This window comes from Rhinoraja longicauda, chromosome 42 (assembly GCF_053455715.1).
Source record: "Rhinoraja longicauda isolate Sanriku21f chromosome 42, sRhiLon1.1, whole genome shotgun sequence".
Classification (NCBI taxonomy): domain Eukaryota; kingdom Metazoa; phylum Chordata; class Chondrichthyes; order Rajiformes; family Arhynchobatidae; genus Rhinoraja; species Rhinoraja longicauda.
In genome coordinates this window covers 1,837,739-1,855,107 of record NC_135994.1, presented here as the reverse complement: position 1 = coordinate 1,855,107, position 17,369 = coordinate 1,837,739, and the positions used below count along the sequence as shown (strand labels likewise).

At 38.3% G+C, this 17,369-nt stretch overlaps 3 protein-coding genes across 8 annotated transcripts in view; 1 reads left to right on the top strand and 2 right to left on the bottom strand.

Annotated features, from left to right (window-relative positions):
- The window catches only part of esyt1a (extended synaptotagmin-like protein 1a), a 63,487-nt gene extending 59,392 nt beyond the window's left edge, over positions 1-4,095 (top strand). Inside the window, exon 31 of the mRNA XM_078431395.1 lies at positions 179-4,095. Coding sequence (XP_078287521.1) covers positions 179-200 — 22 coding nt within the window. The 3' untranslated portion in view covers positions 201-4,095. The remainder of the gene's footprint in view (positions 1-178) is intronic.
- On the bottom strand, positions 775-9,266 carry LOC144611996 (uncharacterized). 3 transcript variants are annotated; one of them, XM_078431398.1, is made up of 6 exons: positions 9,145-9,266; positions 6,318-6,427; positions 6,165-6,242; positions 5,457-5,549; positions 4,130-4,207; positions 776-2,486 (listed from the first exon to the last, which is right to left on the bottom strand). In XM_078431398.1, the coding sequence occupies exons 1-6, from the start codon at positions 9,162-9,164 to the stop codon at positions 2,476-2,478; spliced, it is 390 nt and encodes a 129-aa protein (XP_078287524.1). In that variant the 5' UTR covers positions 9,165-9,266; the 3' UTR covers positions 776-2,475. The 3 variants fall into 3 exon arrangements, with proteins under 3 accessions (XP_078287523.1, XP_078287524.1, XP_078287525.1); XM_078431399.1 differs by lacking the exon at positions 9,145-9,266 and adding an exon at positions 6,978-7,108 and having other exon boundaries at positions 779-2,486; XM_078431397.1 differs by lacking the exon at positions 9,145-9,266 and having other exon boundaries at positions 775-2,486; positions 6,318-6,488.
- A 2,567-nt stretch (positions 9,267-11,833) lies between these two features.
- The window catches only part of LOC144611952 (electroneutral sodium bicarbonate exchanger 1-like), an 88,148-nt gene continuing 82,612 nt past the window's right edge, over positions 11,834-17,369 (bottom strand). For 2 of the 4 annotated variants that reach the window (XM_078431307.1, XM_078431308.1), the window contains exons 24-26: positions 15,456-15,569; positions 14,090-14,135; positions 11,834-13,418 (exon numbers count right to left, since the gene is read on the bottom strand). In XM_078431307.1, the coding sequence (XP_078287433.1) occupies positions 14,111-14,135; positions 15,456-15,569 (139 nt within the window). In that variant the 3' untranslated portion in view covers positions 11,834-13,418; positions 14,090-14,110. Of the gene's footprint in view, positions 13,419-14,089; positions 14,136-15,455; positions 15,570-17,369 lie in introns of those variants that run through there. The other 2 variants (XM_078431309.1, XM_078431310.1) reach the window with 2 other exon arrangements.

Genomic DNA, 17,369 nt, shown 5'->3' with positions numbered 1-17,369 from the left:
CTTAACTGTTGCTAAAACTGTCAACATTCATTGTCTAGTGTGAAGTATGTGCATTTTTGTGAGACCTTGGAGAGTGGTTGGTGTCCATGGAAAGTGTCCAGAGGAGCAAAGCATTAAGATATAATAATAATTTAAATTATTTACAGCATTATTTTAAAACCTTTTCTTCATTTGGCAGGTTCGATCTGAAGGAAGAATAATATGATGCTGTTGCCTTAATAAGCCCATCGTTCAGTTTGGTTTTGGTTTATGACCAATTATTTTTTAATTGTTTTGCTTCCACTGAAGTATTTTGTGCCGCTTTAAGTATTATGTTCAATTTTTTAATGGTTTTTATATTCATTGTTCATGTTTTAACTTTAATTCACAAAAAAATTCCAAAGACTATAATCGGAGTATTAAGTAAGTCACTGCTCATTCTGTTTACTATAATTGTCATCTGAAAACTGTCATCTTGTTTAAGCATTTCATGTTGAATAAGGTAAATTCTAAAGGCACTTGGTTGTGTTTGTCTCTGGCATCTGTTTATTTTCCTCTCGGACTCAGTGGGATGGAAGTGAACTAATAACATCCCATATGGAAAAGGTTTGGGAGATCCTGCTAAGGGTTCACATTACAAAACTGCTTGCCATTTAATAGAAAATGGGCAGGCTCACCAGAAGGATAGCTGGTGTGAGAAATGGGTGACTGGTGCAGATGAAACATGCATGTGGGAGTGAGGCAGAACTAACGTGGTAACTTCATAATGGATTAAATTGTGCAATTCTTGATAAACAAGGAGTGGAAAGCAGTTTTGTTAATAAGACTTTAAAAAAAACTAAGATAATAATCTAAAATGACAACCTCCACGACATGAATTGCAAGACAAAATTATATTTTAAAGTCCATAAGATACAATACAAGCATTGTTCAAAAAGAGTTTCATCACAGATTAAATCTGAACTGGAGACCCATCATTATCCTGGCAGGGAGATGTACACGTGCTACTTGGGAACATGTAAACTAGTCTGGCAGGGAGGAGAGACCCAAAGCAATAATATGGCAGATGGGCAAATACAGCCTGATATAGATGCTAATGCGAGTAAATTTAGTCAAGAGGAAAAGCGAGGAGGTCAAAACTGCATTTATTTCATTGCAAGAAGCCTGACGGATATGGCCGATGAACTCGGGGTGTACGTTGGTACATGGGACTGGGGTATTATAGCCATAACAGAAACATCTCCAGGAGAGGGGCAGGACTGCCAGTCCAATGTTCCAGGGTACAAATACTACAGGTATGATAGAATAGCGAGGAAGGGAATTGCATTTTTTATGAGGGAGGACATCATGGCACCACTTAGTGAGGCTATTCTTGGGGTATCGTCCAGTGAAGCTGAATGGTGAAAGTTAGAAATAATGAGAGGATGATCATTTTGTGGTTGTATTTATTATAGGACTCCCACCAGACAGCAAGAATTAGGGGGACCAAACATTGCAGGGAGATCGTAGAGAGCTTCAAGAATAATAGGGTCACCATGAATAGATGATTTTAATTTCACTTGTATTGACTGGGAGAGTGCAAAGGAATTGGACAGGTGGAATTTGTGTTTCCAGGAAAGTTTAAAGAAAACAATACATAGACAACCCTATTTGTGAGGGGACAGTTTAGGAACCTACTCAGGAATGAGACGTGCCAGTAGGGAAACATTTTTTGACCAGTGACCATAAATCTATTAGCTTTAAAATAGTTATGGGGAAAAAAACCCAGGTTTTGAAGGTATTAGACAGGAACTTGCAGTTTGATTGAGAGATACTGTTTACAAGTAAAGAGATGTCTGGCAAGTGGGAAGCTTTTAAAAGTGAGATTAAGAGAGTTCATGGACAGCATGTTTCTCTTGGAGTAAAGGGCAAGGCTGGCAGGTTTAAGGAACCCTGGTTGATAAGGGATATGGAGGCTCTCATCACCAAAAAGGAGATATATGTTCAGTATAGGCAGCTGGAATCAAACATCTCCCTTACAGAATGTAAGAATTATAAGAGTACAGAGTTAGGGGGAGAAATCACAATGGCAAAAAGAGAAAGTGCTAGCTGACAGACAAGATCAAGGTACATTCTAAGAGATTCTACAGGTATATCAAGAGAATAAGGCCCCTTTAATGATCAACATTTTCATATGCTGAAATCAAAAGAATTGTGGGAAACGAGTAGTTACAAAAAGCCTACTCTTTGTTTATGTAGCCTGGAATGGTGCTGGGGGGGGGGGTCTGGGGAGACATCCTCAGCAATATAACAGCACTGGTAATGCAGCTACTGACTGGGCAAAAGTACACTGCAACCCATCCTACCCACTGTAGTTTGGGGATCAATTTCTACCCCAATTAAAGTGTTCAAAATTTTAACGTCAGTAAGTATAACAACAATATACTAACAAGCAAAGCTGTGGAGCCACTGGAAATCAGCAATTACAAACTGAAAACATTGGGAACCGTCAGCTGGTCAGGCAGCATCTGTGAAAAAAGAGTTAATGTTTCAGATCAGATTCTTTACTGGATCAGATTATTAAGAGAAGTGAAATTATTCTTTGATAGGCTAATAAAATAGTAATGATAAATAAACCTGACAAATTTAGATTTAGTTCTTAAATCATCTAGATATTACATGAAATAAAATCTGGAAAAGATGAGCATTCAGCCCATCAAGCAACTCACTTCATCCACCATCCATAATTTACTTTGTTAAGGACAACCATGTGCCCATACTCTATGAAACACAAAATTTGTCCTTCACCTTCACTAAAAATATTGATCCAGCTGTTGCTATCTCTCAACTTAAATTGCTATCAATGTAGCTCCTTTTAAGAGTTAATTAAGTCAATTACCTCCACCAGTCTTTTGTGTGTCCATTTTTGACCAGTTGAAAACAAAATCAAGGGATTGAGGTTTAATGGTTAACAATTCTAAGCAAACTGGAAATTCTGTAACATGAATACACAATCCCAGATTGTATGTAAAAGCCATAGGTGTAATTATACATCCATGAAATGTCAGTTGAAATTCAAAGTTTTTATTTAATGTTCAGAGGTGCAATTGCCTTGTATTCCCACAAGGTGTTGCTACTATGCTTTCTAATTACAGACTGAAATTATCATGCTTCCAGGTGACAGATCTGCATGGCAGGAAAGGGGTGGTATTGTTGCACTGTTTCTGAATGCTAAATAGTAAATTTGTATGCAAATGGAAAGTCAGAATTAAGCTCTGTCCCCTCAGCCACATTATATCAAAACTATCAAGCAGACTTTTCTTTATTTTAAACGTTTTAATTTCAGGAAAAATGACTATATCCATTATGCTTAGAAAAACTAAATCCCTGTCTCAGTTAAAATAATGGCACTTTAGAACAGTGTACATCAACCAATGTCACCGAAATAAATTAGTTAATTCTTGCAAAGATTGCACCATGAAATTTGATAAGTCAAGAATGATCAATGTAAGTGTAAACATATTTAGACAAAATATTTTAAATTATTAATAACCAAGACCACTAATTTTAATATTAATTTTAGTGTTTACACCCATCTAAGCTTTGTAAAAGACCAAAAAAAAGTGGGTGTGCTGGAGCTGAACTTGCTAAACAATGACTTCCCCAGACGGAGGCTGGTCTTCAGACAATTTTGAAAGGGCAAGCTTCTTACTGGGTTTGGGTAATTAACCATTTAATGGTTTCATTATAGTTCTTGCTTATTACTCCTTTGCCTTATGTTTCAAACAAAATGTAACAGGACGTTACTACATGGTGAAAAATAAATAAAATGCATTTGTAATTTGAATTCTTATCTTCAATTATTACAGTGGATTCCTTCCAATAGGAATGTGGTTTGATGCTATTCTTCTGAATATCTTGAATGTATCAGTTATCAAACATGACAAACATAAATTAAACTATGGTTAAATGTTGCCAAATTATGGTATAATTGCACAATAACACATTGTGATTTAGGCACTTATGTATATCACATTACGTGAATTTAAAAGGAAAGATTAATAATTCTGCATGTACATTTATTGTTTTGCTGTATGTATATATAATCTTAATAAAGTAACACAAATGCAGCCACAATTATTGACTTTTACTTCTGTGATACCGCACTTACTCTTTTGTTTAAAATTGTTCAGTGGTACCAGTTCTCCTTCAATGGCAGTAGGTTCTGGGTCAAGGCTCACTCCGGGGACTAAAGTACATAAAACAAAAGCCAAATAGTGTGAATGTTGGAATTCTGAAATAAAACCAGAAAATCCTAGAAATATTCAGCGTCAGAGAGGAATGGTTATTCTGGTCTGTTTTATAACAGGACATTTAACCCAAGACAGTAACTTTATTGATCTTTGTATCACGACCAGCTAAGCATCTTCTGCAATTTGTGTTTGTGATACTTCAGTGCTGGACTTAAATGCAGCACACTAGTTAGTATTATTTCTCAGCTGTTAAGCAGAGGTTGTTCTGTCGCAGAGTAACCAGAAATGTACACAATACTCCAAATGTGGCAATACCAACATCTTGTACAATCATAACATGACTTCCCAAGCACTGCAGATGTTGGTCTACAAAAATAGACACAAAGTGTTGGAGTAACTCAGCAGGTCAGGCAGTTTCTCTGGAGAACATGGATATGTGATGTTTCAGATCATGTGAAGGGCGGCACGGTGGCGCAGCGGTAGAGTTGCAGCCTTACAGCGAATGCAGCGCCGGAGACTCAGGTTCGATCCTGACTACGGGTGCTGTACTGTACGGAGTTTGTACGTTCTCCCCGTGGGTTTTCTCCGAGATCTTCGGTTTCCTCCCACACTCCAAAGACGTACAGGTTTGTAGGTTAATTGGCTGGGCAAAATGTAAAAATTGTCCCTAGTGGGTGTTAATGTGCGGGGATTGCTGGGCGGCGCAGACCCGGTGGGCCGAAGGGCCTGTTTCTGCACTGTATCTCTAAATCTAAAAAAATCAGAGGCCAAATATCTGTTTAAAGGACATTTTAAAAAGTGTGTGAAAGGATAAGTGGCGGAGGCATCACAGGTACCAAAAGTCTCTCCTCACCATGTCTTGCCAGAGGTGATGAGGATGGAATAAGATATTTTACTGCCTTAGAGCCACAGGCAGTTGACACTATCAGACAACAGGAGGAGCCCCAGAGTAATTTTGCCAAATTTGGCAATTTTTTCCCGCCTCAATTCTTAAACATGGTGTTAAAAACAATCCAAATACCAGACAGGTATTTTGCACAGGTAAAACACAATTTCCCTTGATTTACAATCAATAAATGGGTTAAAAAAACTACAGTAAAATAATTTCCAGAATGCTCTAATTTGAATGTTCCTTTAAGAAAAAAATAGTATGCTATGAAGTGAAATCCTGACATTTTTATTTTGCAAATTATCTTTTTTCTTCTTTGAAAACTGAAAAATGTCAAAATATCAATTTTGTTTTACCCTGAGGTGATGGATTCCGATCCAAAGTTTGATCAGTGGCAGAAATCATGTCTTGCAGGTTAAGATCAACTGGGGTTGAAGGTACTGTAAAATCTGAAATGTAACACATGTTGGCATTAAGTAAATATTGATCAATATGCTTGTTTAGCTTACTTAAATTAAACTTGTGTTTAATAATCATACAATCTCCAAGAATACTGTATTCATAACCAAAATATTTTATTGAAGCATTTGAATTTAAAGGGACAGACTTTCCCCAAGCATTCTAATCTCCAGCAGAAGCTTTAGTGCAAGATTGGCAGCAACTGAGAAACAATGTAAATAGCTATTTCAATATTTTCTGCAGGAGTTGCAATAATCTTTTACTCAGATTACAATGTGAGATTAAGAAAACCCACCAAAAATTCTACTCTATAGTGAGCTACATTAAAACATTTCAGAATTGATTACTACAAAGAGTCTGGCTGATTATGCAGGTAAAATAACAAAAACACTAACATTTTATACAGTATGATGATGCTCCTCCAAACATTTGGTAAAGCTAAATGAAAGATATGCTATCCTCTCGGAAAGATAATCAGCACAGTAAGTCACCATAAACAACTATCATTCCAACCAGTTATCACCCATTTTTCTAGGACAGGGAGGGTCATGCAGCTAAATTAGTCACTTATGCATTAATTTGTGCCAGGGAGAATTAAAACTTACCCGCATCCTGGGAACTCAGCATTTTCTCAGAAGTATCACTGAAAGGTGAGGCTGGCACATCTTGGTCCCTGTTACCAACTGAAGAATGAAATCAGTGTTACATAAGATTGTCAGCTTTACACGAGTAATGTTAAGCAGCTTTTTCAAAATTACCTTCTTCCATCATTTCATAAACCCAGATGTCAAACCACTCAAGACCAGATCTTTCAATCTCGGGCACCAGATGCAAAGGTGATTCTGGTAGTAGAGATGCAAACCGCCGACTGTATGGAGAGTAAAAGGTAGAAGTTGTTTGATGACTTGCTCTATGTTCCATTTCAAACACTGGAATATTAAACACATAAAACGATCCCATCCAAAAATATTCAATTGGTAACCTGTATTAATATTTTTAATGTTTCTTAATGAAAAAGTGGTGGATATGAATGATGAAAGAAATTGAAATGGGCGCTCACATTTTATTTCAGAAAGTTCTTGAGAGGTTACAGACAAGAGATTACTGGGAGAATTTCAGGGGATGGGTGGCAAATTGGGTCAATAACTGTTAGGAAGTGATAAAACAAAGAACAAATTATGGACAGTTCTTCAAGTGAAAGGAAGGGCATTTGAAGGGTTTGGCCAGAACCATTTGGCTCCAGACCTCATTGCAGTCTTAGCCCAAACATGAAACAGAGAGCAAAATGCAGAAGTATGGTACAACCTACTGGCCTTAACATCAAGCTAGCATTTGACTGGAAATAGCATCAAGAAGCCTTGATGGCAGTGAAGTCACAGTGAAAAACAGTCCAATGGCTAGAGTCAATAATATCATACCTGGCACAAAAGAATATGGTTGGGTTGGTTGTTGAAGGATCAGCACCAGGACATTACCACAAAATTTCCCCAGGGCCCAGCCATCCTTAAACCATCAATAAACTCCTTTCCATCATAAGATCAGAAGTGGGGATGTTTCCTGATGATTGCACAATTCTCAGTTCCATGATGATTCCTCAGATAATGAAGCTATCTACATGCAGCAAGATGTAGACTAGGCATGTGCTGATGAGTGGAAAGTAACATTCGTGCCAAAAACGTTCCAGCCAATTACCATCACCAACACAAAACAGTCAAACCATCCAACCTTAACATCAGCATTGCTACCATTGGGACTGCACAATCTACATCCTCAAGATCACTGTCGATCAGGTACTTAACTGGAACAGTCATGTAAATACTGTGCTTGCAAGAGCAGAGCAGAGGCTGGGTATCCTGCCCGAGTAACTCACTTCCTAACACTCCAAATACAATATTTTCTCACAGATAGCAGTATATGGAACACCCTGACAGAGGAAGCTGTAGAGGCAGGTACAATTATAATGTTTAAAAGACATTTAAACACGTATATGGACAAGAAAGGTTAAGAGGGATATGGGTCAATCGCAGGTAAATGGGACTCACTTAGACATCTTGGTCAGCATGGACAAGTTGTGCCGAAGGCCCTGTTTCCATGCTGTATAATTCTGATTCTATAATTAAGTGTTGTAACTGTATAGTACTGCACCCAAAGCTTGACTCGATCCACAAATCTGGCGTGCAGATCTTGAGTACTACAGCCAGAATGGTGTGCAATACCATAGCCTTTCCAGCATTCCTTGCTCTCAGCTAATTCTTGACATCACACAAAGTGAATTAATTAAGCTGAAGACCGACTTTTGTGGCAATTACCGAATACTTGCCCACCCAATGTGTGTTTCTCCTGAACCACTTGGCCTTTGACCCATACACTGAAAAAGCCAAGGTGAAGCACTGGGTGCATCACCTCTGGCTGAATATGGTTCCAAATGCTTCAACATGGTCAAGAAATCTCACACTGGCATTATTAAGCTTAATGATTAACTCTTTACAACATTCACAATTAACTCTCTGCAACGTTAACAATTAGATGTTGTTGGATTCAATCTATCCCATTATTGTGCATTGCCTTGTTTTGTCTACCCTCCTGAAATGCATTAACCCACACTTCTCCCAATTGATTTTTATTTGCCAGTTCTGTACCAACACAGCCAGTTCTTAGATATCTCACTGTAGCCTACAAATTTATTTTTGTCAACTCCACTGCTGATTTTGATAAACTTAACCAATAGGTCTTACATTTATTTCGAAGGGGGGGGGGTGTGGAGAGGAGAGGGTGCTGCAGCAATACAGGAGAGGTTTGGGCCCAACGGGTTCACTTGGTCGAGTCATTACTTGAAACTCTGAGGGGGAGCCTGCAAGCTGTTTCCCCAACACACGCTAGCATCTTTAGACTAGATCACTAACACTCCCATTTAACCCTGTCCACCGATTTCAGCTTTCTACTCGTTGACGCTCTTTATGTAGGTCTCCACAATCCCAATAGTTGACCAGACGCAAGCTTCCCTTAACCACCACTGATTAATCGATACCTTTTGACACGATGATTTAATATCCCTCATATTTTCCAACAATTTGCACCCAACCGACCTGCAGTTACTCAACCTATTCCTTTAAAAAAAAAACACTGGCATCACATCGGAAATTTTCCGCGTCAAAATACGTATTCGACGCTGCACGGTTACTCCCTAGCAGGATTGTAGGGGTCGAAAAGATTTTTTTACCAGTTATTTACCAGTTTATTTTCAAACCGAGCGAGCGCCTGTGTCGCGGGAGGGACTGCACAGCATTGACGCCACGCGACTGCCGCCCGCTCTCGAGTGAAAGCTGTTGAGAATTGCGCGCGCACGACGCATGCACCACCGCCCAAACAGTCAAGCCGTTGCCGCGCGTTTCGGTCAAACGCAAACCGCCACCAAGCGCGAGGCGGGCGGTTGGCGCCGAGGTCAACGACACACGAAGCGGGACTTGCTTTCCCCGGAATCCCCCCCCCCTTTGCTGAAACCGCCCCATTTGGGAACAGCTCCATCCAAGACCGAAAGAAATTGCAGAGAATTATGAGGGGACCCAGACCGTCACACAAACAAACCTCCGTTCCATTGACTCCATCTACACCTCGATGCCTCGGCAAGGCCAGCAGCACCCGGTCACCCCCTCTTCTCCCCTCGCGCAAGAGGTACAGAAGTGTGAAAACTCACACCTCCAGATTCAGGGACAGTTTCTTCCTGGCTGTTATCTGGCAACTGAACCATCCTATCACCAACTAGAGACCGATTCTGACCTCCCATCTACCTCATTGGAGACCCTCGGACTATCTTTGATTGAACTTCACTGGCTTTACCTTGCACTAAACCTTATTCCCATATCCTGTATCTGTACACAGACTGGCTCGATTGTAATCATGTATTGTCTTTCCACTGCCTGGTTAGCACGCAAAAGTTTTTCATTGTACCTCAGTACACTTGACAATAAACTAAACTTAAACCATTTGTTGGTACAGCTATTTATGTGACACGGTAGCGCAGCGGTAGAGTTGCTGCTTTACAGCGAATGCAGCGCCGGAGACTCAGGTTCGATCCTGAATACGGGTGCTGCACTGTAAGGAGTTTGCACGTTCTCCCCGTGACCTGCGTGGGTTTCCTCCCACACTCCAAAGACGTACAGGTATGTAGGTTAATTGGCTGGGTAAATGTAAAAATTGTCCCTAGTGGGTGTAGGATAGTGTTAATGTGCGGGGATCGCTGGGTGGCACGGACTTGGTGGGCCGAGGGGGCCTGTTTCCGGCTGTATGTGTATGATATGAATCAGCCTCCATTAACATTGGTCAAAGCAATGAATGCCAGCTCCGCAGCTGTGATAATGTAGATATAGGCAAGAGCAATGTAGCACTTCGCTGTCTGACACCATTTTCACAGCAGCGTATAGGTTTCTGGGACACATGTAGTGCAAACAATATTAATGCTGGGATGCGCACGCACACACACGGGAAAATGCAGTTTCATATCAGTTTGACCACAAAGTGATTGAACTGATTATCAGGTGGATTTTCCCCAATTTCACTCAACTAAACCATTACTTTACCAAAATGAGAATGGTCTTCAAAGTTTTGCTCATAATTTTCAAATAGAGCTATTTTTCTTGTCACATTAAAGGAAATCTTAAAGCTGAAAGTTCTTTTTATATTTTTAATTTACCTCAAGCACCAGATAAGATATGTTCTGAAAGCCAATTCAAAACAAGATAGCAGCTTCTGTTTCATGATTCAAATTCTTACTCCTCTCTTATTTCCTATTAGAAACTACCTCTACATGATACAATTAACAATTGTAATTCATTATTGGAAATTATAAGGTCAAATCCATGTCTATGTCAAGAACCACTGTACCAGAAACTGATCACGTGCAGTATTCTATTTGAATCCATTAAAACAATAATAATCAAGTCATTGCATTTTAATCACTTTTATTTCCTTATAGAAATAAATTACAATTTTCCCCATTCACATTTTCAGCATTTAAGTAGACAGAATTCCTGCTATTAATCTAGAGGTTGCACTTTATGATAATACACACATTAGTAAGACGCCATAATATTTTGAACAGAAATAAAAATGTTTCCATTTATTGATACGTACTACAGACCAACCAAAAAAACCCAAAACTTTTCTAACCTCTTGCAAAATGCAGACCGATTTAAATGAGGAATGTTGTCTCTTTAAACAGATACAGTTCATGTTACAGTTTAGGAGTACACTTACTTTATCTGTTTCTCTATTTTCACTACAAGTGTACAACAAAGGACAAGATAAACCACAGTATTACCTGACCATACAGCACTTTTACACAATTCCTCCAGTATAACAAATAGCTTTAACACTCACCTTGAACTGAATCAGTAAACACATTACTGCACTTAAAGATATAACCTGGGTCTTCACATCTAAATCCCAGGACAAAAGAGGAACAAAAATGAACCACTAAAATAGAAGCCACATTGGCTTTTACTCTACATTTCTATTTCTTAGTTCAAGGGATCTATGGTCATGTTATTTAATTCAGTTATTAGCTCATCCTTCAGATTTAAGCCAACATGCTGCTATTTGGTGGACCAGGCGAATCAGATTGCTGCTGGTACTTATTTACATTATAAGTATCATAAGACTATAGGTTTTCTGCAACAAAATAATCTATTAATATATTTCTTTAAGTTTCTCCAAATAAAATAATGAGTCTCTATTTCTACATGTAGTTCACTAGAAAGAAGCTATATTAAAAATTTGTGCCTGCACTTTTTCTTAAATTCAATAAGGATATATTTTTATTTTCTTTTGGTATGTATTACATTCAAAATCATAAAATCATGACAATTGCTTGCTTGTTTAGCAGTGTTTCTCCAGGAAATCAGACAAAAACAAATGTCCTTCATGTGTGACAAAACAGCAATGAATTCTGCAGGTGCGAACTGAAGTATGTAAAATAATGAGTTACACCCTCAGAACGGAGAGATTGGTTTATTTTATTGCCGGTGCCCTCAACAGCCTGCAATCAGCACAGGTTTTAAAACTTATAAGACCAATCGGAGGACGATTGCAATATATCAGGTTACGCCTGATGAATGGTACCTTGAGGAGCAGAAACAAGCCAATTTACAACAAAGCATCATCATTTCATCTTCCCTCCTCCTCCTTCTTCCTCCTCCTCCTCCTCCTCCTCCTCCTTCTCCTCCTCCTCCTCCTCCTCCTCCTCCTCCTCCTCTGCCCCCCCCCCCCCCCACCCCAAACCCTTTTGAAAACACATTTAGACATCAGCATGTTGGCTTTCAGAGTTCAGGGACATACAGTAATCCAAAAGAATAAACCACCTCAGTTGGCTGTGGATATTAGTATTCAGCTGCCGCTTCATGATTATCCACCATTTATTCATTTGGATCTTGTTTGGATTGAATTACAGCCACGACACATACCCAAGGACATCCAAACAAATGGCAACGGGTGGAATGTACATTTTTAAGTTTATTCTATTTAATGATTTACTGGTACTGTTCCACAGCACGAAGTATAAATAAAAATGATTTGTGTATTGCTATATTATTGCACTGAATCTTCCATCGACTCAAAAGAATTGATTTAAGAAACAGTTAATAAAATTGTCAGTGGCAATGTTTTCTAGCAATTTTAAATGTTAAGTCCTCAGGAGACTTTATACATGCTTTTGGTGGAAGCAGTTTAAATTTACGTACAAGATAAGATGCATTTCATGATTTTGCATTTCATTTAGGATATCTTTGCAAGTAAATTTTGGAAAAGATTATTTTCTAATTAGAGACACAAGGAACTACAGATGTTGGAATCTCGAGCAAAACTGAATTAGTTTCAAGAAGGGTCTCGACCCAAAACATCATATGTCCATTCCCTTCATAAATAGTGCCTGACCATCTGAGTTCCTCCAGCACTTTGCGTTTTGCTCTTTTCTAATTAGATAATTTCTAAATATAATTGCAGCATTTCAGGATTTCAAATAATGACTCCCTCCTGCAAATTACTTGTAACTGGAGAAAAATATTTTACTTATCATCGTAAAGTCATGAAATTGGTAATCATGTGTTATGCGTCCCCTCAAGGGTCTTAATAGGAATATTACTACTAGCAGGCTGATGAGGGGTACAAATGACAAAGGCCTCTCAAACTCCATTAGTAAGGATGTAGAGAACATTTTTAAAATAACTGGCCATGTGGTATGTTAGTAGTGATTTTAGTTTGTACAGTATATTGCACAGCAAGTTGCTTTATTACTTTGTACGGTAACATTTAGTGATCAAGATACATGTAAACATATTTGATAGTCAGAATTCTTTCATGCAGAGACATGAAAACATATTGAAGTGTAGAAATTATTAAACAGCACTAATAATCACAACAATTGTGATACAGTGCATAACAAATCTAATTAATTCTTACAATCTAAATATCAAACATCTCAAATTATATGCTGGTTAGAGATGAAAACCTTTCAAAGGTTACGTTTCGTCACTCAGGCTTTGTATTACAAAACTGAAATTTTTTAAAATATGCAAAATTACACTGATTTTCTTCCAAGAATTTAAACTTGTATTAACTTCTGGCCAACCTAATTGCAACATACAAAATAATCAAAATTAAAATTAATTTTAAAATTTTGGACTTTTCTTTGAAAGGCCTTATTGGGGTTCTGAGTACTTAAAAGGACAATGTGCTGCCTTCAATTTGTTTGTTTTCAAGGATCTTCCATGAAGTATTGTGAATATCCAATTGCAAGTCTTTCTATTTTGGCTCTTCCCTGAGTCAATTACAACTTCATCCCTCTTTGTCAAGGTTTGGATTTAATCCTAAGAAATAAACAAAAAACTCTGCATTTCTATCATGTCAAGGAAAAGGATAGTTCAGAGTACTTTGAAAAAGAGTAAGAACATTGAGAAATTGGGGTGGGAGCTGAAAGAGATGAAGACATGATTAGAGGTTTATTTTTTAAAAACACACACTTGAAGGTAGAGAAATAGTAATGCAAAATACCTTTAAAGGAGATGCAGGGGACATAAGCATGGCCTTTAATAACCATTTTAGCTTAAGTTCGGATATACTTAACATTAACAGACTTAATAACTTAAACCAACAGAAATAGTTGTAGAAAGACTAAAAACTTTAAAACGTTTTTAAAACAAAATTATCAAACCTAATTGATCAAGAGAAGCATGGTACCAACAATTCTTATTTAAAGTTGAAAGGATCCCATAGTATTTCATTGGGTACATCTATTAGTTCCAAACCACAAAGGTCCATAGTTTTGCCAGAGGTACAGTCATACCAGGGAGACCGGTGATGTGCAAAATGGAAATTTCAGTCTGGTGTAGCTGTGGCTGCTCCAAGTCTTGGGTTAAACATTATAGTTAAAGTGAAGTAGGGGAAACATTTGCTGGATCTGACCCATGGTATTTAGACTAAAATGTATTTTAATTAAGACAAAACTTCACATTTAAAATAAAACTAAGCTTTGACTCACCTGATCCAAGGTACCATCATTTTACATTGGTTTTTCAATGGAACTGCTGTAAAAAAAGAAATAAGAAAAAAGAACAAATATGTTTCTTTTTAATAATTAGTGGCCGATTTCCATATGGCATGTAGATCAGGTGGAGCAACTCATCCTGATTATTGCAAGAGGCCAGAACCATTTTCATGCTCATGCCTCATGGAATTGGTAAAATGCCACTGATAAATAAGCTTTGATCAATTAACTTGCCACTTGTGGTGGCTAAAGGGTAAACATTTGACTGTTTCTTTGCAGAGCAAAATTAGAATTAAGCATTTGAAGAGTAGGAGACCATTGAATTGCTATCAATGGTACGGAAGATTTTAAGAGACCGTTCATGGTTTCAATTCAGAGCTGCCTCTAGCAGTCCCAGCGAGGATAATTGGTTAGGCTGCTCCATGTTTAGTGCCAAACCAGCAGAACAATCATTCAGAACATCAGCATTTGAAAATTGCACTAGAATCCTACCACCAGTTTAAATCGTACACCAAGACCGTCATCTAATTTAGTATTGGCTGCTCTTTTAGGAGGATACTGAAAAAACTCTGAGCACATCTTAGGTGGCAAGTAATTTTTAAAAATGCTCATGTAACTTTGCCTGCTTACCACCCGTTTTCACAGTAGAGGGGGGTATTAGACAACTCAGACTTAAAAATTAAATGTTTATCCATGTGAATATAATTGTGACATAAAATTCACTCAAAAGTTGAGCATGCTAACTTGCATTGTTGTCTGATGTAAAGAATAAAAACCATTGAGTTTTTAAACTATATTAAATACCAATAGTTAACTGCAACAAGAATCCATAATGCAAAATTAATGCTTTTTGCCTAGTTTCTTTTCCAACCCTCAAGTCACAACTTTTGCTGAGGCATCGTTGCATAAGTTACATAAGATGCCGCCTGCTCTTATCCAAGATTACTTGTTAATGCAAGCATAGACAGCAAGTGTTGCAAGTTATTGTATAAGGTGAAGTATCATTAGAGAGCAGTCAGGGCTGAGAGCCCATCCTTCATCTGTCTTAACCAGGGAGAGAGGTCAATTGAATTCCTCGCCCACCCTGTGAATCAAACTCAGCCCAAGTTAGAGGTGGAGCGATCCTTCCAATCCGAGTTAGTAATAGAGTTAACAAAAAGAGAAAGCTTGAATCTTTGTCCATATAACTGACAGAAAGATAGGCACACCGGAAAACAGCCATTTCCTTGCTCTAGAATATTTCCTGGTGAATTGACCAACATGCCACAGAGAAAGCCATTCATTATTTTTGAAGGAATACATTAAAATGACAATAGGATTTAAAAAAATTCAGGACAGAAATATATCAGCAGTAATTTACCTTTTTGAAGTTGTGTTATCCTTAGTTCTGTTGCTCCCTGTATTCATATTAAGTGCCTTCCAAACAGTAGATTTGGACATTTCATCAGATATATTAATGTCAGATGGATCACACCTATAAACAAAATTCGAGTGAGGATTAACAACATTTATGTAACATAAAAACACATTTCTCCATCATGGTCTGGTTTGGCTCAGCCACCAAGCATGACATCTAGAGGCTGCAACGGATCATTCGCACAGCTGAGAAGGTTGTTGGCTGCAACCTTCCCTCCATTGACAAACTGTACACTGCAAGGGCCAGGAAGCGAGCGGGCAAGATCATCTCTGACCCCTCTCACCCTGGCCACAAACTCTTTGAAGCACTTCCCTCTGGAAGGCGACTCCGGACTGTCAAAGCAGTCACAGCCAGACATAAAAACAGCTTTTTTCCACGAGTGATAGTTCTACTCAATAACCAAAGTCTGTAGTCTCTTTTTTGCTCTGGTTTATTTTCACCCACATGTTTAGACGGTAATGTTGTATCCTTATTGTTTTGATGTGGTTATGCTTTATTCTTAATTGTTAACTGTATGTTTGTGTTGTCATTCGTGAGCGGAGCACCAAGGCACATTCTAAAAGAGGAAAGGTGGAGGTGAAAAACCTTTAATGTGGAGCTTAAGGCACGAGCATCAGCGGTGGAACGATTAGAGTGAAGATGCCAAGAAATCAGAGTCAGAGCATATACAAGGGTTGGGAGGCCGAAGGAGCATTGAGATAGGGAAAGGTGAGGACATGTCAGGATTTAAAAACAAGGATTAGAATTGTAAAATTCATGGTTCCTTGTTAAGGAATACCATGCATATTAGCAAGTTCATGAAGATTTAGGACACAAGCTGCAGAGTTGTGGATGACCACATGTTTTTGCATTGGAATAGTCAGGTCTGGAGTTCTCAAATGACAGACGAGAGTTTCAGCAACAGTTGAGCTGAGGTAGGGGCAGATTTGGACAATGTTATGGAGAAAGATGTTCTTGGTGCAAATAATTAATCTTAAGTTCTTCTTAGGGTCAAATATAACACCATGGTTGCAAAGAATGTGGTTCAGCCTTAATTACCAGACAAGGGAAGAGGCAAGGAAATAGAGTTCATGGCAGGAGCTAAATATAAAGGTTTCAGTCCTCCCAGGATTCATGTACTGGATACTGGACAAACAATTTAGCACAAAAGTGATGGTGAGGTAGAATTATATGTTGTCATGTACATCGGAAATTGATGTGTTTTGGATGAAGTTGCCAGGAGATAGTATGTAGATAGGAGATGGGAAGGGGCCAAGTACAAATCTTTAATAAGTAGATAAACTCAGTTATTTGCCTTCCCTCATTTCAGTCACCTACAAAATAAATGACATCTGCAGAGCATCGCCTTCAGCGCAAAACCAGTGTACTGCAGATTTGCTTAATGCTGCTGCACCTTCCAAGTACTGGTGTTTGCTGTGAACGATTCCACTCTTATGTTCACTACAGGGGAAAGCATTTCCTTCTAACTTTACATTTAAAAACTGTGTAGAATGCGACTGGAATTTTGCTGCTTATACAAAATTGCTGCATTTGGTAAAACAAAATTAAATTGTCCATTTTAACTACATTTAGAGAAGCCGTTATAGACATTGGTAAATTTGAGTGACTGAAGTACACCCATGAATGCATTAAATCCAACGTTATCACTGCAATAAGACACAATCATACTTTGGTAGAGTGAAGATTCTCAAACATATTATGTTGCAGTTCACATTTGGAATTCCTTCCATTTAGTTTAATTCGAAGGAAAAATAATCGTTAATGTGGAGGAACACAAGAATTTGCCAGCTTATGCACTTCCCTTAAAATTGCACCCAATTTTAATAGCAGCAAGGTAGGTTGTCACCTGGTGCAGTT